The sequence below is a fragment of the Scatophagus argus genome, chromosome 7 (assembly GCF_020382885.2).
Source record: "Scatophagus argus isolate fScaArg1 chromosome 7, fScaArg1.pri, whole genome shotgun sequence".
NCBI lineage: Eukaryota > Metazoa > Chordata > Actinopteri > Scatophagidae > Scatophagus > Scatophagus argus.
In genome coordinates this window covers 19,371,192-19,392,035 of record NC_058499.1, presented here as the reverse complement: position 1 = coordinate 19,392,035, position 20,844 = coordinate 19,371,192, and the positions used below count along the sequence as shown (strand labels likewise).

The window sequence follows — 20,844 nt, the reverse complement described above, 5'->3', positions numbered from 1 at the left end:
ACTCAAAGGGGAAACAGACTTTGACCAAAGAGTGGGACTAACAGTAAAATTCAGTTGTAAAATTTTCATAATATCTTAGCAAAGACAAGAATTAGAATGTGATGTAGCTGAAAGTTACATTTTGGTTAGTGCTTATGTAACTGCTGAAGTATGAAGAAGTTTTCATCTACACATTTATAGATACATACATATGCTTACAAAAATGTTTTTAATATAAATTTCTAAATAAACTAAAAATAAAAACAGTTCACTCGTTACTGTAAACTCCCTGAAACTAGTTTACCTGCACAAATGCAAAAATAAATGTGAGGGAACACAAAAGTATTGCAGTGGAATGCAAAATGTAATGCAAGCTAACGCAGAAAAATTAGAAAAGAGAAAAAATCCCACCATGACCCTTCGAGGGCTCTGTGCGTTTGTAATGTCACGCAGTGCAGTGAGTTTGTGTGTTTCACCTTCCTTTGTAGGAAAGTAAAAATCCAGGCACAGATGTCGGCAGTGCTCTTGAGATCCAAGGGCAACAGTGTCATCCCCTCTCTCACCCTGAGGGAGGTAATTGATGGCTGGAGGGTGAGAGGACAGAGGAGGAGGATGAGTCAAGAGGAGCAGAGACGAGGAGGGGGTGGGTAAATCTGACTGTGAAGAAAAAGACTTGCAAAGAGAGACTATGCGACAGGGATGGGTGGATATAAAAGATGAAAAAGGTGATGAAAAGAAGAAGAGCTTAAAGGCTGAGAAAAGGAATAAGAAGAATATTTAGCATGCGTGCGTCGGCTGTCTCCTCATTATTCTTCACAGTGTGCTGCGATGTAAAGAAAAGCTGATGAAACTGTTGGTGATAACGGCCTCTCCATCACAGTAAATGTCCATTCTGGCAATATGAGGATGGAATAACAAATGTAGTATATGACAGCTGTGCAGTCTGTGAGGCCTTAAACACTGCAGTTTCATGCCTATCGGCACCTTCCTTTCATACTGTAGCTGACATGAATGTAGAACATAAGAGTTTCCTTCTGTGATGAATTCACTTTTTTTCAGACAGTAAATGTAATGGATGTGTAAATTAGTTCCCATTAGTGCTACTCATATTTAATTTTTTGTATTCATGCTGTTGACTTGGGAGTTCAACTCAGTCCACCAGTGCTTTGTGTCCGTGGCAGACCCTGTGGCTTGCTGAGAGGTGCATTGTGTGATCTATGGACAGTCCTAATGCCCACTGACTGACTTTCCATGTGCTGCAGAGCAGTGACATTGGTGAAAAAGGACCTGAAAAACTAGTTTCTTCATCAGCTCATTTCTGTAGTAAAACCGGTGTAGGTCTATATGAACTCAAAATAGTTTTGGTCCTATATTTTTTGTCTTTCTGTCATTGCTGTTCTTACTGGTTTCAAACAGGCATGTTTGCTATAACAACATTTGAAACAAAGTCCGATTGAAGGTGGAGAGTTGTTTGTTTATTGGGAGAGATTCTTTTCAGACATCCATGGAGGAGATGCAGCTATTAATTAATATATGATCAAAGCTCATGCTGTCTTAAAGAAGCATATTACATGTTTGTAATGATGTTTATGTTTGACTGGACAGTTTAGAATAAATGATAGCAAAGGATGTTATTTTGTTCTTTAGCTTTGATGGTTGCTCATTTGTCTTGAATATTTAATATGATAGAAAAATACTAGAAGCTGCTCTAATCAGTATTTTTACAACAACACTGGATCAAATGACCATGTGAAATGTAGGAGGTTTTTGCTCATAGTGCCAAACCTACAAATTATCACCTAACTCACTTCCTGTCAGCTTTACAAAGTGTTTTAGCATTTTTAGCTCATTGTTTTTGCACCACCCAACTTCAAAGTTTTAGTTCCGTCTCAAAGCTCTCATCAACAATAAAGCTCTAACAATCACTTATACAGTGCCTCCCCAGCCCCAAAGCACAGTCTCACTGAGTTTACAACCTGCTGGTGAGCACAGTGGAGCATTTAGCAGCAGAGTTGATGGGGGACCAAAAACAGCTGGAAGGAAAGTAAATATTGGACTTCCATGCATCAGGTGGTCTGAGGTACAACATGAAATGAATGTTAATGTTGCTCCACATCTGCCGGATGTGTAGATAAGCAACTGTTTGCTCACACATTCACCAGTTTGTTGCACTCTTCTTCTTAAAAATATTTCATCTTTGTAATGCCTTTGATGAAAAGGAACCTTTTAGGTGTTGGCTCATTAAATATCATTGTTAATGGACTTACCTGGCTGTACATTAACAGAGAAACTGAAATTATTCTCATTTTTTTCCTGTCATTTGTTTCCTTATTCCTCATAAATGCAAATCACACTTGCATTCTGCACCTTCCTCAGCCTTACTTAATTTAGTGACTCTTTGCCAAATCTAAAAGTATTTTCCAGTGCTTTTATTTGAAAGAGCAACACAGGAGTTGGACTGGAGACCATGCTGAGGGAGAAGAAGGAAAGAGGGAAGTAGAGAGGATGACTTGAGAAGAGAATAAAGAGACAAAGTACAAAGAAGAGAAAACATCACAGTAAGATCTAAAAAGCATCTCGTTTACTGTGCTTTCCTCCTGTCACAGTGTTGGTGTACAAGGCAACAGGAGAGGTGAAAAATAATTCATTTTGGACAGAAAACCTCATCTTCTGAGGTGAACCAGTGGACTTGTTTAAAACTATTAAATACATGATGACTGAAGAAGACAGAGACTGTGCTGGGGAATCACAATAATAGAAACAAGTGTAACATTTATGTCCTTAATAAGTATTTCACCGAAGCAAAATGTTTAGTAATGAGGTAAAACAAAACCAAGATCAAAGGGTAAGAAATCTAAAATGGGAAATTAATGGGGTACTTACAATATGTTCTTATCCCAGGTCATCAGACACCTCAGCTTTGTCACTCGCCCTCTGCATCACATGCGGACGCAGACGCATGCGCAGACGCATCTGTGTGCGACAGACAGACAGACTTCCTGCTACAAAGCCTTTCGGTTAACATGAAACAGCTGTTTGTTTAAGATGAGACACCAGTGACATTTGGTTTCACATGAGACACAGACTCAGGTCTCTCGGATGAAAGTAGTGTGCACATGACATCCTGGGCATGAGACCAGACCGGCTTTTGAAGTACATTATATAGACAGAAGTATTGGGACACCAAACAATTACACCAACAATGACATCATATTCTACATACACATACATACACACACAGTTTTGCAACCATAACAGCTTCCACTCTTTTGTGAAGGCTTTCCACAAGATTTTGTAGTGTTTCTGTGGGAATTTTTGCCCATTCATGCAGTAGAGCATTTGTGAGGTCAGGCACTGATGTTGGGCAAAAAGGTCTGACTCTCAGTGTCTGTTTTAGTTCATCCCAAAGGTGTTGGATGTGGTTGAGGTCTGGGCTCTGTGTGGGCCAGTCAAGTTCTTCCACACCAAACTCATCCAACATGTCTTTATGGACTTTGCTGTCATGCTGGAATAGAAAAGGGCCTTCCCCAAACGGTTGCCACAAAGTTGGAAGCATAGCATTGTCCAAAATGTCTTTGCTAAGCTGAAGCATCAAGATTTTGCTTAACTGGAAGTAAGGGGCCCAGCCTGAAAGTGTTTCTCAGTACTTTTGTCTGTATAGTATATTAGAGACTGGGGAACAGTGAACAGTCACATTTTACTGTCCCTCTACATTGCACAAAAATTTAACTCAGTACAACACACAGTCTTTTACTGAGAAGCAACTGGCAGCAGGAAACTAAAATATGACTAAACTGAAAAGCTATCAGCAAGGCCTTGTTCTCCATTGACCATACCATTACCTTAACTGACGTGATGAACACAGCAAAGTGGCTTTGCGCTTGTGCTAACCGTGATGCTCAGTGAGTTAGAGCAGCAGGAAAGAAAGCAGAATGTCCTCAGGGAACGAAGGAGTCTTTATCATCAGTGGCTCTGCAGGGAGAACGTAGAGTCATGAGAATGGTATAGTCATGATGGAGTATAGCCATATGGGTCATGCATAGATTATTTTGTGTGCTATAAATTTCAGTGTGTTCAGTTTTTCATTGAAAAATACCCAGATTAAAAAAATACCCCCCTAAGAATTGACTATGTACTGACCACATGCTATTTTCATATTGTGTACATGGAGAACGGTTTGACACAGACAAATACAAAAAGCAGACTTAGTAACCAAGTATGTTACCTACCTACACTCACACACACACACACATATGCACACACACACCATCACAGGGGATACCCACTGCATCTCCTCTCTGCTGGTAAACAACTCCTTGAACTTTTTCCACTCTTCCGTCCTCTGTGTGGCTCGTCTGCCCACATGGAGAGCTTGCATGGTTGTATCACGTGTGCAGACGCACACACACACACACACACAGACACACTGTGTCTATGCCTTCTCACTTACTGTCTGTGTTGCTTTCAGATACGTGGCAGAGAAAGGAGGAGAGGGTGAGAGAGCTGGAGAGAGTATACTTTTTTCCTCCCACACATCTAGCTTTTTAAAACAGGCTCCTCTGCTCTTCCCTGCTGTATCATTGCAAGCCTTTATGGACCTCTTGTTCCTAGTGTGAATTATTAAATATCACTCCACAAGCCCTGACAGGCTAGTGGAGAGGAGAACATCTCTCAAACACTCAGCTTAAAAGAAGAGAACTTCATTTTTGTTTTTAGCAGTGCTTCCCTCTCACTTTCCAGCCACCCATGCCAACACTTGGCAAAAATCTGCCAAGTGTGTTGTCTGCTCCAGTAGAGTCCACTCATAAACTACACTATTAGGTTCAAGGTGCAGCCTTCTCGGTTTTTCCTGTCAATGATGAATGTTGTGTTAGAAGAAACCTAATGCCAGGTGATAGAAGAGACAGAAATCAATGAGGATTACTACATGCATGAGTTCCTGTGTGTGAGAGTGCAGTAGTGGGGATTATTCTGTTGTTAGATTGCTTTAAAGCACGGCTGATATGCCCTTGAGCAAGGCACTTGCTTGCAGCAGTTGATGCTGCCCACTGCCTCTGTGTGTGTTTCAATGCATGTAATTTGCTGGGTGTTGCATGTGTGTTCACCTAAGGATGGGTCAAATGCAGAAGACAAAGTCAGTGTGTGTATGTAAAAATATACACTGTATACTGCCAATAAAAGCTGATTCTTGATTCTTCTACAGCCTCAGACTCTCATCATGCTAAAAAGAAGGGTTGAATGATTTTGTTTTTTTACTGCTTCTGCCATTCCCTATTAGCTCCAAATTCCCAGTATTTGATGGCAAAAATCCAACTCATCACATTACAGCAAACGGCATATGCCACAAAATGCCCCAAATGTGGCTAAAAATTGCTTTTCAAGAAGTACGGGTACACACAAGATGATACAAACACAATGATGAAGTTGTCATCTTCTTCAACTCACACATACAAAGTTTCTGAACAGAGCTATTGAGCCATAGCGGGCAAAGCTCTGACTATATGAAGAGATGAGCTTTAGGAGTTTAAACACAGGAAGAGACAACATATACAGCTCCATTTAGTCTCATTGGTGAACCACGTCCGAGCCACCGCCAAGGCCACAAAGTGCAAACGCTGCATTCGCTGTATAACAGAGCAAGCCTGTGATTCAGAGAGCGGAAAACATTTGATCATCTGATTATTATGGATCCCCAGTTCCTTTCAGCGTATCATTTCAAGCGTGTGATATGTGACTCTTTGCCTGTTCACTGATAGCCCTGCATAATCAAAGAGAGGGGTTGGATGTAGACATGGCTCACAGACCAGTCCACCCCTGGCAACTTCCAGGGGTGGACTGGGCTAACATTTCAGGTCAGGAATCTCACATCAGTCCATGAATTGTCTTTTCATATATACAATAAGTGTTTTGAATATTTTTTTTTTCAGTTTACTGTTTATGAACTGTAGTATATTTTTTGGTTTAAAAACCATCCAAAATAGTGAAATACAGCCAGGTGTCTTCAGTTTCAAGAGTTAGAGAATGCCACTTCCGTGACGGAAGAAACAGGAATAAATGTTCAGACATATGTCAATATTGTGTACTTTCAGAGTGTTTGTTTTGCACTGGCATTTCCTCAGAGCTCATTATCATGACGATTTTAGCTATAGTGCCACACGTTGCTGATCTGGATGGAAAAATATTCTGTTGCCTGTTGTGCTACCTGCCAGTCAGGAACCACAGATGGCTTCACACTATGATTTACACATGTGAAGGCAGCTTTCAAATGAGCATCAAAAACAGAGTTATCAAGACAAAACAAGACAGAATAGGGATGTCTGTATAAAAATGCTCTATTTCCCACTGACTGCAATAGTTTACATGAGTTCAAAATATTGTTAAAAATTAATTTTTTGAGATTGGAGGTTAATTTTAGCATAAAGTTGTCAGAATTTGCATTTTGCAACATTTTGATGCACGATGGGTTCAGTTCAGTTTTGGTTTATTATTATGTTTTACTTATACTTACATCTTAGTATACCTTATCTTAGTTTCTGTGACGTTAGTAGATACATACCATTTGATGTAGGAGACAAGAAGTGTTCAAAACTGCAAAGAACATCAGTTCTTTTTTTCTTTTTGTTGTTTATTTCTTTGTTTCCTCTGTTGTTCATTAGGGACGGCTGTTACTTCTGCCTCAGGATAGACGCTTGTTCAAGGTAGACAGCTCATCATGATGAGTGACAAACGCTGGGGCAGAAACTTGACCATCTGAGGGGGAGGAGGGCAAGACTAAATATACCTCCTTCCTCAAAGTGAAAAGTTGCGAATCGCACATTGACAGGAACTCCACAGGCACACAAACATGGCTTTCATACAGCTTGTTTATCATTTATATAATATCCTCAAAAATAACAGCTTAAATGAAACGAGGAAAAGTCTACAGATTGAACTACCACAACACTACACAAGTTAGCGTGATCGTGATAACTGCATTCCAGAAAATCACACAGAAAAGCAGAAAATTACAAATAAGCCAATTACTGCATGTGGTCTGCAAGTTTTAATTTGAGATATTGAACTTGAGATATTGAAGAGCTAATTTGTTTTGGGAATAAAAATGAAGGAATTAGAAATAATGGAAAGTAAAAAAAAAAATACCAGAAAGTTGGTGAAAGTTCATTACTCATCAAACAGTCTTTTCTTTCTTTTTTCTTTTCTTTTCTTTTTTTGTCTTTTCTTTCTAAACTCATTGCATTACAGTATGTCCTCCCCTTCTTCTCTTGTGAACCAGCTAGCTTGCCTGCAGCACTGTGGTCCCTTGTTAAGAGTCTTGCGTGACAATTAAAGAGAACAGTTGGCCTTTTCTGCCTTCCAGAACTGCTCTGCCCATCCATATGTTGATGCACCACACAGCATCTCTGTACCACTTAACAGTGAAACATTGACTGTGGGTTAATTGTAATTTAATATGCACCCTTCATTGTTGTTGGTACACTCTAATTTGAGTAAATGAGAACAAGAGCGGAGTGAAAGCAGTGAGTGAAAGGTTGTTAAAGAGAGAAAGGGAAACCTAGAAAGCAAGTGAGAAAAGAAGGTGATAATAAAGAAAGAAGAGAAAGACTGATGCAAGAATTGAGTGAGATCACAGCTGTATATTTTTTCTTTAGGCTTTTCTTTGGTTCCCTAAGGAATTTAAGTCATGTTTCATCACACTCTGATATACACACACGCATGCATGCATGCATGCATACATACACACACTTTTCAGTCAAACAGCTCTGGCCAGCTTTGAACAGCTTCCACTGCCTGAGGTCAAAAGAGCACACTTCAAACAGAGAAAATGATTGTCCTTTTCACTTGCGCAAGATACCGTCATGCATAAAAACACAGAACCTCATAGTTACGCACATAAAAAACATCCTCAAAAGGCAAATATTTCAGCTGAGCTTTTGTGCATTCATTTCACTGTCCAGTAAAATGAAGACAAATCACTTTAAGAGAGCAGACACATTTTGTGAAATATGAAGAATATGAAATATTAAACATGCCCTTCGTAGATTTAGTTGAGAAAATCAATACCATTCTGATGTCTGTACATTCAAGCTAGAGCTAGCTAGAGCCAGCAGTGGGTTAGTTTAGTTTAGCACAAAGACTGGAAATAAGAAGGAAACAGCCACTGTCCTTTACCTGACCCAAACCCGAGGAACGTAGGACCCTGGGAGAGCACATATGTACAACAGGGGAACATAGGACCCTTTGTCATGTTTTCAGTGTGTGCCCTATAAATCACAGGACCCTGGGAACAGAGAGCGAATGAAACTATTTTCCAAAATGTCAAGCTACTCTTTTAATTGCCATGTCAAATCCATACTTCTGAATCTGACACCCCATCAAACTTTTGAAGCCACACATGAAAACACATAAGTACTTAGAGCGACCGATACAGTGCAGTAACTCAGGAAGACGTCAGAGGAATAACCTGCTTGTTCAGGCAGATTCTGAATATAGATGTCACTAGGATCAATTGTTTCCGCTCTCTCGTTTCCTCTCATGGTTTTCTGGATTTCTCCATTTATCTGAATCAATTGAGAAACAGGGTGGTAGATGCAAGGTATGATACATTATTGATTAGCCAAATCATGAGGGACCTCCTTACATACAGTTCACTCAGACAGTGGCATCCTGTGCTGACGGAACATTGCTTGTATTGCTGCAAAGGGTTAACTGTTGTCCAAAGCTGCATCTGATCCACATGATGATCCACAAACAAAGTGCAGAATGACAGAGTGAAAGTCAGCTTCATGTCCCTCCCACCCCATCCCAACACACACACTTTTCTGCTTTCCTCCTCTGCCGCCTCTTATTATTCTGCTCGCGGCTGACACAGCTCCCCCTGCTCGCTCCACTCCACTCCACTCCTCATGTCATGTTCTAGGATGGGAATTAAGCAGTGCTGCTGTTTGAGCTCAGGATGGGAGTGAGGGTGGAGAGGGAGCTGGGGGATGCAGAGAGGGATATGATGAGGATGTATAGATGTGGATGCATCCTTTAGCTGGCAGACACACATGCCCGCACATGCACGAAGGCATGAACATACACACCGTCACTTAGTCAACTCTGAGGGCCTGTGTGTATGTGTGTGTGGATGGAAAATCCATTATCACACTCACCTTTAAATAACCTACACAGATACTTAGATAAGCTTAGAATAGAGACTATATCTTAGCCTAACCCTGTTGCAAACTGCAAATTTTTAACTTTTCTGATTTGAGTTAAACAAACAAAATATAATATTTTAATTAGTGAGCTTAAGAGGTGCTGGGAGGTGGATTTTATGACCTCCGCACAGAGCCAGGCTGACTGCTCCAGCTAAGTCAGTAATGTTTCTTACATTTTGGCAATTTAAAACGTAATGTTCAAAAATGTAGATAAATATTGGATAAAAAAGGATTTACAACCCTGAAAGCCCTAAAATTTTGGGAACTGTAGTTCCATAACTTGGAGTATGATTAGCCACCAACCTGACGCAAGACAAGAGCAATAACAGGATTTATAAAATCTGTTACTAGCCTATTAACCTTATTCGTGTTTCACATCAGATTCTTTTTGGCATTAGAGGATCAGAAAGGCCCGTTAACATTATTCTCATGCTCCAGGCACACTGACACTCTCCCCCGTCCAAACACATATTTGCCTTTTGTTAAATATCTGTGGACATATAGACAACAAAGTCCATAATTTAAATTTAAATCAGTGTAACTACTCTGTCATCTCAGTTTTGTCCAGAAGACACTTTAAATATTAAGCACAGCTTGCTGTGTTCCTTTGTTCAGCGCAGCAGCAATTGCTGCAGTTAGACATAAATTGTGCCTCTTTTCTGACATTTTCCTCTTTTCCTGTGTTTTCAAAAGGTATTTTGTATTCACTGCTTTCTGCCATCTATTGAGAGAAGCTACAGTCTGATAAATCATGCTGAACACTGAGCAGCTGTGGCGTTCCATGAGGTTCAATCTGCAAGCTCTTAATTTTGTAGTTCTCACAGTATACTTGATGTTCAGCTGGAGTTGTAACTTTCATTGCTTTTCATATCCTTCACAACCCCCCTTCAGAGGCTTTTAGTCACCCTACTGAGGCTCCAGTTGTTTCTGGTGTAACCCAACCCACCTGTGTCCCAGACTAACAAGCAACAATCAGTCCAGGTTGAGTCCAAATGAGCAATAAGCACACAAGCTACGAGGCTGCCAAACCTTCAAAATATGAGAAAAACAAACTCCAAGCTCTTTCTGTGGGATTATTTTCTCCCTTCCTTTTCCTTTAAAAGTAATGTTACACATCGCTCCTGAAAATCACAAGAGTGTTTATAGGTATACATGACAGCAGTGAGTGTAACTGTGCATCATCACCTTCATGATGAAGATGATAATGGTGATACTGGTGGCGTTGGTGTTCCTGATGACTCACTCGCTTCATCATTGTTGCAGCATGATAGGATGTAGGCGTTAAACACTGTCAAATAAAAGCACAGGAGTGTTAGAGAGACGTGGTTTGCAAAGTACCTGCTTTGGTTTTTATGCATTGTGTCAGAGCAAATGGAAGAGAAATGGGCAGCAGGAGAGGGACAGGCTGATAAGGTAAATGACATGATGGCCGAGTCAGTGGTGTCACGGTGAGGCAGACTGCAGGCCAGCTAATTCATTTCAGTTGTGACTGAAGCACTGAATGAGTGAGAAGAAACAGGTCAGCGTGTGTGATCACCCTCAGACTGAACAGCCGTGGGCATATGCTCCACCGTAGGCCTCACACCTCACTTCTTCTTCTTCTCTGTTTCTACATCAGTCAAAGAGACTGATTGCCTGTGTACCTCTGGCTGTGACAGCATTGCTATATTCCCTCACCACCCAGAAACCCTGGGGCATCTGGGGTAAAAAATGACCACTCAACATGCATTATAGCATGCTGACATGTTTAGAGGGGATGCTCTGATTAACAACGAGGGCAGCCGACTCTCACACACCAGGCTGCTCAGATTAAACAGGAAAAACTGCAAACACACCACTGGCAACACACAGCGGCACGCACCACAGCCACTGGCTAGCATCTTGATATGTTATCGTAACATGAGTAGCCAGAGGCATGTTTATGGGTGGACATTTCACGCTGTACGTCCTTATTAAAAACAGATAAAACTTCAAACAAATCAGTCTTAGATACACACGGTGTGAAGATGAACCGATATGCATTGAAGAAATACTACAAGGTTCAGCGATTTGATTACAAGGATTCACAAAGATCCACAGATACAACCAAAATTGCAATGCAAATAATATGTTAATATGGCAGTCAAAAAATGATTTTTGCAGCACACTTAATGTACACTCTAGTGAAGAAGATTTTTTATATTTTAATTTAATATGCCTAAATAAAAGTAATTCAAACGTTAAATAAAGTGAAGTAAAATACATGTGTTCCCTTCTTCTGTGGGCCTTTGATTTATCATTCAACGATGTGCTATGGCATTGACAATGTCCTGTGTGCCAGTAGTCAGTGGTTGACTTTGGTTTTAGTAATTCTCAATGAGTTGTTTACAGTAAATAATAGTGTCTTTTTTTCTGTTTTTTTTTTTGTGTGAAAGGCTGTCATCAGCTTGGGTCATCAATGGCAAGGTCCATCCATACCCCCCCAGGCTGTGACTGGACAGATGACTGTTCATTTTGGCATTGATGACGCATCTTCCTTTCAAAAAGAAAAAGCCCCCTCGCACTTCCTCATTAGACCTCCTGAAACCATGACAGGAGCATTCACCACAGAGCAAGTAACACTGCTGTCTCCATACAGCGTTATAAAATACCAAAATCAGAAAGTGACACTAACCCATGAACTGAGTTAAACAATACCACATCAATTGGATTTTAGTGAAAACTTCACCCCGCTTAGGAATGGCAGGGAGTCGGACCAGATGGGGGAGGGGGAGTATACAGGGCCCTCATGTGAAGAGGACCAACAAAGATACTAGAATGAATTGTTGGATTTATGTACAGAATCCTGACCTTTGTGCTTCAACACTAAGGAATGGCTAAAATATTATTCACTGCATCACTGCCCATGTTTACAATTGTTTATGTGGCAGAAGAAGTGAATTTCTTTAAACATACATTTTAATTAAAACTGAATCGCATGATGGTCTATCATATTGTTGCCATCTCATCTGTATTGTTGACTGCATATATATACACACATACCAAAGTGAGAGAGAGAGCTGCACACCCCTAATCAACACAATACACACATATACCTGGACACGCACATACGCACACACTCACAAGCAGAGGAGATCAAGTGCATGGGAATACTAAGTAAGAAGAGAATTGTAGCAGTGCAGAGTTGTGAAACCAACAAATGCAACCCCTTCAATCAAGAGAATCAATACCTGCGTAATTAAGGTAATGCTGACGAGTAGGTGGCCACTGCTGATCACTTGGCTAGATTAAGTTCTTCTCCTTGCCAGTGATATTATCACTCTATCAAGAGCTCTATTTTGATCCCAAGGCATGATACTGTGTATTCAGTTACCTGTAACGTGATAGAGTAGAGAAGCATACCTGAGTGGGAACTTGAGAGTGTAATGAGAGTCAGCAAGGATTGTTTTTTCCAGCTGTCAGGCTACTGTTTCCTTTGTCTCCTTAAAGAAAAGAGCCTTCCAGGATCAAATCAAGGCACTGGTGAGGAAAAATACTCACTGTAACCTCTGGTCAAACGTCCAGTGAAGGGCATTTCATCTAGTGGTTTTGATAGACAGTTCTCAGATTAAAGGCACTGACAGAAACTTTTTGGACAGAAATCACATGTATGGCCCTTTCATGAAAAAAATAAAATGGATTTCACAGTCCCTCTCGTGTTTTTGTAGGATCTTAGCAATCTGGAATTTATCAGTAACTGTATTTAATACTGATCCAACATTTGACGATCCAACGGGTCAAGAGTATTGTCTCAGCTTTGGTTTCTTTAGCTGAAGAATCTACAGAATGACATGATTTATCTCGCTGAGCAAAGTTCAGCAGCCTTTCATGTTTATTTATTTTTACATCTCCTGTTTTGGGTGATGGCAGCTAAGTGCTTCAGTAAAGAGCGACTCACATCTTTAGGCTCTTATGAAATGCAGCAGCAAAGCTTTCAGCCAAATGCGGAGACACAAATTGAGCGTTGGAGCGTTTTTCCAGTGGTTGCTTAATAGTTTGGGCCGAGTCTTCTTAAAGATACCTGACCCCTGAGATGGAAAAAGAGGCAGAGTGGAGAGGATGGGTTGCTAATTTTATTTCCATTTATTTCTTGAAGAGGATTGATGTAGGCCAGTCAGCACCACTCTGCAGTTCATATCAGCAGAAGCTCTGAATCCTTTCACAAAACAAATTATTTTAATGAGTTTAAATGTTTGGGCATGGTATGGGCCACACCCAGAAGAATAGGGATATACATATTTAAAACTTGAATCTTGAAATAGATGGGATCAAATCAAGATGAAAGGAAAGAATTCAAATTAATGACAGAAATATATAAACTGAGAAGACTGAGACAGCAGTCAGTGCTGCCCACCTGGTTGTCTGCAGCCTGCTGTATAGGATTCCTTTTATGCTGGAAGGGATTTTGAAGTCAGTAGGGAGCCTTGCTGATAAGCTGTGAACCTGCTTTGAATATGAATTATTTCACCCTGAGCAGTATATACAACACTGGCTCGTTTGGACTGATTTAGGCCACTGAAGGGTGAGCAGCTTTGAATATATTTACACTAACAGCACCCAAACCAGATATCACTCCTCATTATAGACTAAGGTCACTAATGATTATTTATCAGAATGCTCCCACTGTAGCTCCATCCTCTTGTCCAACGTTATCCACTTTGAACACAGCAATGGCTAACCAGCTTATTACCAGCAGATTAAAATATCAGTATTAGATCATTTTGCAAACTCAGGATTTGAAAGAAAGAAAAAGAAGAAAGAAAGAAAGTGACATATTTTGTCATTGGAGGGAACAACGAAATTCGTGCTCTGCATTTAACCCACCCAAGTGACGTGCACACACACAACAAACCCGGGGCAGTGGGCGACCGCGTGCAGCGCCCGGGAAGCAGTGGGGGTTAGGTACCTTGCTCAAGGGTACCTCAGCCATGGACACCAGTACGGGGAATCGAACCAGCGACCCACCGGTCACGGGTCCGACACCCTAACTGCTGATCCACGACTGCTGATTTCCTCCAGTGCCATTGAGTCTGATCAAAAGATTCTTGAAGCAACTATTTTTTTTTATTTATTTATTTATTGTTTATTTATTTTGTGAATGGTTGATTCAGTGCAGAAGTTCATTAATTATGGGCCAAGACAAATATGGCTGTTGCTAAAATGTCCGACATTAACCTTGCACAGTACTTTCATCAGTGCTTTCCCTTGCTGCCTCCAAAAAGGTTGAACTCATGAATGTAATTGTGGACACACACAAACGCAAAAGCGAAAAACTACTGATTTCCATCTCAACACCTGTAGAGTATCACTTTTTATTGCAGTAGCATGACATCATTAAAAGTTAAGTTCACATGTTTTCAGTTCTGCCCTGAAACCATAGTCAGATGCCCAGGAACATGGAAACAGGAGCTGCATACTACAGTATAATCCTTCCTCCTGTTCATACTTCGTACTGGCCGTTAACAGATCCCCTCCTGATGCACTTCCAATGAACATGATTTAGTAGTCCTCATTTTGAGCAAAAAAATGTTCCAAAGTTAATATGAAAATCTGATTCGGAATTTTGCCCTGCGTCACTTCTAATGAAAACACAAAAGAAAGGGGTCCCTTTATGGCCAACACGGACATAAGGAATAATTAAGAGTGAAAAAATCAAAAATCAGCATCAACAGTTTCCATGAGTGGAGCAGCAGTTGTTCAGTGCTAACAACATAATCACATCTATAATCACAAATGTTCAGAATTTACCAGCAAGTACTTTACAAATATCATATAAGCAGTAGTTTCAAATGAAAAAAGCACTGCTTTACCTATTGCCCCCAACACACACACGCTTTTCAGTAGCTCCGTCCGTTTTTTTCCAAATAATGTGTTTTTCGTCTTGAATTTCCCTCAGGATCAATAAAGTATCTATCTATCTATCAACACTATTAACTTCCAAAAAACACCACAAAGAAAATAGTACTGATAAGGTCTTTGAATTAGATGTGATAGTATAAACGCTCTAAACTATAAAAACTGCAAAAACATAAAAGAACAATCAGACAACAGGACAAAAAAACACATCTTCTTCTCCATTGTTTCAGCTCTCTGTTTTGATTTTCTAAGAGCTTCACACACTCTTCCAGATGGACAAGTCTAGCAGACTTGGTCAGGTCCTTCCTCAGGATGATGTCCAGGATGCAGACACACACTAGGCACAACAGTCTAAATGCTGTGACTTTCATGCCCACACTGAAGCCATTTAGGATTAGTTCAAAACAGGCCAAAGCTACTCCCACTTTCAACAGCCACCACAGCCACTTCAGAAATAAGGTAACCAACAACAAAGCACTGGTGATCATCCTATAGCAAATGAGAGGCAGGAGAATCCACTGAGCAGCAAAGATGACACCTTCTGGCGTCACTGCGTTGACAGGAAGGCTAACTGTGGAAACATGAGAGATGCCCTTAAAACTATCCTTCATTTGAAATTCGTTTCTTAAAACTTGTTGCAGGACACTTTAAATTTTAGTGAAATCAAATCTAACACTAAGCCAAATATCTTGGTTTCAAAGGATAATGTCATAATAAAAAAAATGTACGTAGTGACTGTATATGGTCCCAGCTTTGGGCTGAACGGTGTACTGAGAGTGACCTTGGCAGAGTTTACAAATGGTCTGATTCTCGTGGTTGTGTTTTTTTGGAAAATGTACTTAAAAAACTAGGTAACCAAGGTAACGAAAAAGTACGAATAGAAAGTTTGCTGAAAAAGTGGTTACATTGTAAATTAAGATTAATTTTTAAAGCAATCACAGAGTATAAGGAAAGTGGTGTTTTCTTTTGGTTTCGGTTTTGTACTTACTGTTTTGTAATGAACAGTGATGTTTCATTGAGACGAAAATGCTAACTTTTACCTTTATGTTTGATGTTGTTGCAACAAAATGCATCAGTGTCCTGATACTCTCTATGCTATGCTAGGGTTTTGTTTTTGTTTTTTTTTCACATAAGTACCAAAACACCCTGTTGGCCATGGCCAGTTTAACTAGTTATGGGGCCTCAGGCGAATATGTGCACACAAGTGTAGACATGCTCATGTATATATTAATACATGTAGATATATTTTACATAATACTTTACATAATACATATTATTTTCAAAAGAATGAAGTGATGAATTTTCCCTACCTTTGATTCCAGCAGCCCACAGGAAGTGTGTGATATATTGTAAGAGCACATTCAGACCACAGGCCAAGTGTCCTGCTACGACATCCAGAGCCTGAGTGTAAGCCTGATAGAGGTTCTGTTGAGGTTGGGCACACAGAGGAATGAAAATATGATGTAGATAAGCTGGCTCAAATTACAAATTACACAGAACCTGAAGCAGGAAATAATAACTCATTGTTGCTTTCACTTTCCATTTACACTGAAATAATACAGAGGCTTTACCTCCACCTTTACTACCGAAACTTTACAGACCTACACATATTTCAACATTGTAGGCAAAATATAATATATATATATCATGGCACACATTAAAAACAACAGATATGTAAATTGTGTGTGATAGTATGACCTATCGTCTATATAGTACGACATTGAAACATACCTTGGTTTCTACATCATATAATTAAAGTAAACCAACTACATGTAAAATCCTGTGGAACATATTTGATTTATACTGTTATTTTTATAAGTTTATCAAAATGTATTTTTTTATACTGTGTTTCACAGATATTTAATCTAATTCAGCATATAAGTAAGGAAGTTTAATGCCAATAAAGTTTCTATTCTATTCCATTCTATTCTATTCAATATTGTTTACAATATCTGTGAAAACAATACCGTCCATTTCTCACCTGTTGCATGCACAGCACCTCTCTCTGCTTCCTACTCTCCTCTGTAGCCTTCTCTTCCACAAACAAATTGACAAGCACACAGAGCACAAAAAAACCAAGAAGAATTAGGTATAGTTGTTTAGGATGTACAACCATGGTAGAGGAAGATTAGAATAGTAATTTTTGTTGACAACCAACGAGATACTCTTCTCAGTAGAAAGGTAAATGAAGACAGTGGCTGAATCACAAGTTTTCCTTGGTGTGGTTGATGTCATCACCATAAAAAGGTGTGTCTTTTTGAAACACTTAAGTGCATCACTGAGAGCTCCCACTCTAGACAGAATGATCTATCAGTAGGCCAATACTATCAGCCACATTGCCTTATCACAGATAGATCAGTGTGCAGTAAAAGGTAGATATACTAAAAGAAATTGCAGGGGTTTCTTTAGCCTAAATTTTGTATGCTAATATTGTCTTCATACACTCTACAGTTCAGTCTGAAAACTCAAGGGAAACAGATTTACAAGAACAAATGGCTGTGTTCCATCAGGTGATTTATGTAAACTCTCAACCTGTCACTGCCTACAAGTGTACACCTTTAACTTTGACAACATGAGTAAGCAAAGAAGGACAGTGAAGGGAGAAGTTATTTGTTTGTCATTTTCTTCACTCTCTGTGGAGGGAGGCTGGGGACTGGCCTGTTTTGCACAAAGCAGAGTGTGTTGTGTTGTGTTGTGTTGTGTTGATGTGGTGATTTAAGTGTTCTGCCCAGAACGGTTTTATTCTACATGAGTCACGGGCCTTCATGTAAACAGATGTATGAGAATCGGGAATACAGCTTGGATCTTTTTGTCTCGCAGCAGGCACCTCAGACCATATAGGGATATAAAAGATTTATCAACTGTGAAATTTTCCATAACAGGGATACCACAGAAGAGCATACTATACTGAGAAATCTATACTGTTCCTCCAGTGCAGCTGCGTGCCAGTCTACTTGGCAGAGTGCAACAATTAAATAAGACCACAGAATGTAACATGCAGTAACGTGTTGAGTGTGTGAGGAAAGCTGTCAGCTGACTCGCCTAAGTGAATCTGAATCATGAAGTGGTTTTGCGATTAACTATGAAAGCCTAAATGCTTAAATTACACCTATTGCTTAAGCAAAGAAAATGGTGAGCGATAACATTTCCCTTGCTTTTTATTTTTAGTCATGCAATGCTGTGTGAGTCTGTCGGTCAGTCGGTCCACCACTCCAGTCATTTGGTCCAGACTGAGACTTCTCAGATAACATATGATTAACCGCCATGACATTTTGTGCATGCATTCATGTTCTTCAGAGCATAAGTTTTCATGCTAATTAGCAAATGTTAGCATGCTAAAATGATGAACATGGCAAACATAATACCTGCTAAAGATTGATATGCTTGCATTATTAGTGTCAGCATGTTAGCATGTTTTTGTAAGCATGTAACTCAAGTACAGCCACATCAGGGCAAATTGTGTATATGTCACTGTTCCTGTGAGTCCTCATTTGTCCGGCCTCTAATACCCTGTGCGTGAGTGTGTGTATTTGTGCTGTAGTGGATTTGCCTGACTGTGAACGAGATGAGTCTCATGTAAATCAAGGGATTTGTTTATGTCTTCAAGACAGTTTATGGGAACAACTCAACAGTGTTTGGATGTTTAATTCATATGAAAAGAGAACAACATCATCTTAGATCATATGAACCTTGTTTTCAGGAGACACTAATTGAAACAGACCTGATGTGGATGCTGTCTTCCCACATCAGTCCAGTGTTTCATCAACCTGTCCTCTTCCACTACTGTGTTCCCACCACTCTTTTCCTTCCCTCTAAAAGATGGTTCCCTCCCTTCTCCGCCTTTTTCCTCTTTTCCCCATCAAATGCCTTTCCTCACCCCTCACCTTCTCTATGCCATTATGCTGATCCAGTCCCTTTTATGCTTTCTCTTCTAGGCTCGCTCTCTATTCCATCCTGGGCACCAAGCGTTAATCTGTCTATTCACACCGTCCGCTGAGAGAGCAATTAACCTGATCAAAACTTCCTTGTGCTGAGATCAAACAAATTTCAGCAGGGGAGAGCAGTAAGAATCATGTAGAGAAGAGATACTGGCAAGTCAGAGGAGATGATGCAGATGCAGTTTTCAGAATCAGAATACTTTGTTGAACCCTGGGGCGAAATTGGGTTTGTTTGAGGTGACGGGGAGGAAAAGTTGGACAGGACCATCTGGTGGGACCTTTAGAGGGCCATCGTTGTGAAAGTGTTTGTTTTTAAATAGCTGAGTGACTCATTTCTCTTCTCCTGCACGCGCCTCGCACCACTGCTCATCAGACCGCAGCACACGCCGGCTGCTACGATCTCATCTCAGCCCCTCTTGCCTTTGAGGGATTAAACTCTTAATCTGCCAGACTGAGGCTTGCTATTAGCACTGACAGGGCTGCAGCTATCTTGGTGCTTTCTGCTGCACGAGTGCGTGTGTGCGCGTGCGCATGTGTGCACTGTATGTGTATTGGTGGTGTTTGTGAGATGGATTGTGAGCAGCTGCAGGTGTATTGTATGGGTGTGTGTGTTTGAGATTAATAAAAAAAAAACAAAACAATGAAGCAGGGACAGAGAGTGTGCTGGGGATGGTGCAACACATAAACAAGTTAGCTGATTTAATGTTGGAGGAACACCTACCACCTGTGCAAAATCCAGATGGGAAAAAGCTCAGAATGTGAGTGTTTCTTTCTGTCTGTCTGCGCGTGTGGTAAAGCCAAGGAAAATGACAGACAAAATTAAAAAGGCATATTGCATTACTGTCTTAGTGAGGCAGATTGCCGGGAACCTAATCCATTCAGCTGGGACTGTAATGTCATCTTCTTTGTGAGAATAAAGGTGACTGAGAACTAATAGGCCAATGTGTGTGATCAGTCTCATGTTGCATACACTAACCAGCCCTGGGCATATGGTGACTGCAGGTTAATGAATAGTGATGGAGAGATTCAATAAGCTGAACATCTCTGTTCTCAGCACACACAAACACAGACACACACAGAGAGAGAGAGAGACCCCCACCGCTTCAGTTTCCATCTCAACCCTCGCTAATGCGTTGTCTGCTCCGTTAGCAGCCATAAGGGCCTGGACAAAGTGTTTGCTTGTTTTAGCAGTTCCCTGAGGCACGTGCAACCTAATGAGCTGCCTCTCAAGGACAAAGTGGGTGTGCGAGGCCAGCAACGCAGACAAATCTGCAAGCACAATGATATTATTTCTCTGCACTTTTACCTTGTGTAAGTTTGGTTCCAACCTTGCAGAGGGAGGCACGAAATAGCATGTGTTGTTCTGGAACAGTCGGTGTTTTCAAAGTGAAAACTGAACACTGAGGACTTTTTAGCTTATGGCACTACTAAAAAGTTTGGCCAGGCTTTCCTGTGTCACATTTATGTCCCCTCACTGTAGGAGAGAGATGGTTAGTTTTTATTTCTGTCATGCCAAACATCGTGCTCTTCCCATGTGGAAATACAAGATACAGTGTAATATGTATCTACATGTGTACAAACAAAAGAATAATAATAAAAAAAAACATTATTAACAACATTCAGACTACTTCTATGTGCTTTCAGATAACATAGTTACATGAAAACTCCTTAAAGCCTTAAGTGTATCCTGATAAAGGAACAGGCTTTCTCCACTAAACTGGCTAATTTGAATGTTTTCTATGGAAACAGCCAGCTCAGTCTTTATGTGTTATTCATATATTCATATTCATATTGTTTTTTAATCTTAGTATTGTGCAGTTCTCAATAAAAAGGACAGTGGAAAACAAAGAAAA

The 20,844-nt window shown here is 40.3% G+C and overlaps 2 protein-coding genes across 4 annotated transcripts in view; one reads left to right on the top strand and one right to left on the bottom strand.

Annotated features, from left to right (window-relative positions):
- The window catches only part of si:dkey-246g23.2 (solute carrier family 66 member 2), a 58,302-nt gene extending 55,026 nt beyond the window's left edge, over positions 1-3,276 (top strand). The window contains exon 5 of the mRNA XM_046394694.1: positions 468-3,276. Coding sequence (XP_046250650.1) covers positions 468-630 — 163 coding nt within the window. The 3' untranslated portion in view covers positions 631-3,276. The remainder of the gene's footprint in view (positions 1-467) is intronic.
- Positions 503-17,318, bottom strand: LOC124062151. Of its 3 annotated transcripts, XR_006843871.1 has the most exons (7): positions 17,035-17,318; positions 16,364-16,478; positions 10,365-10,467; positions 6,536-6,729; positions 3,822-3,951; positions 2,863-2,952; positions 503-563 (listed from the first exon to the last, which is right to left on the bottom strand). XR_006843871.1 is itself a non-coding variant. In XM_046394698.1 (3 exons), exons 1-3 carry the CDS (start codon positions 17,167-17,169, stop codon positions 15,179-15,181), a joined length of 696 nt encoding a protein of 231 aa, XP_046250654.1. In that variant the 5' UTR covers positions 17,170-17,304; the 3' UTR covers positions 14,301-15,178. The 3 variants fall into 3 exon arrangements, 1 of the variants encoding a protein (XP_046250654.1); XR_006843872.1 differs by lacking the exon at positions 6,536-6,729; XM_046394698.1 differs by lacking the exons at positions 503-563; positions 2,863-2,952; positions 3,822-3,951; positions 6,536-6,729; positions 10,365-10,467 and adding an exon at positions 14,301-15,624 and having other exon boundaries at positions 17,035-17,304.
- Positions 17,319-20,844: the final 3,526 nt, after the last annotated feature.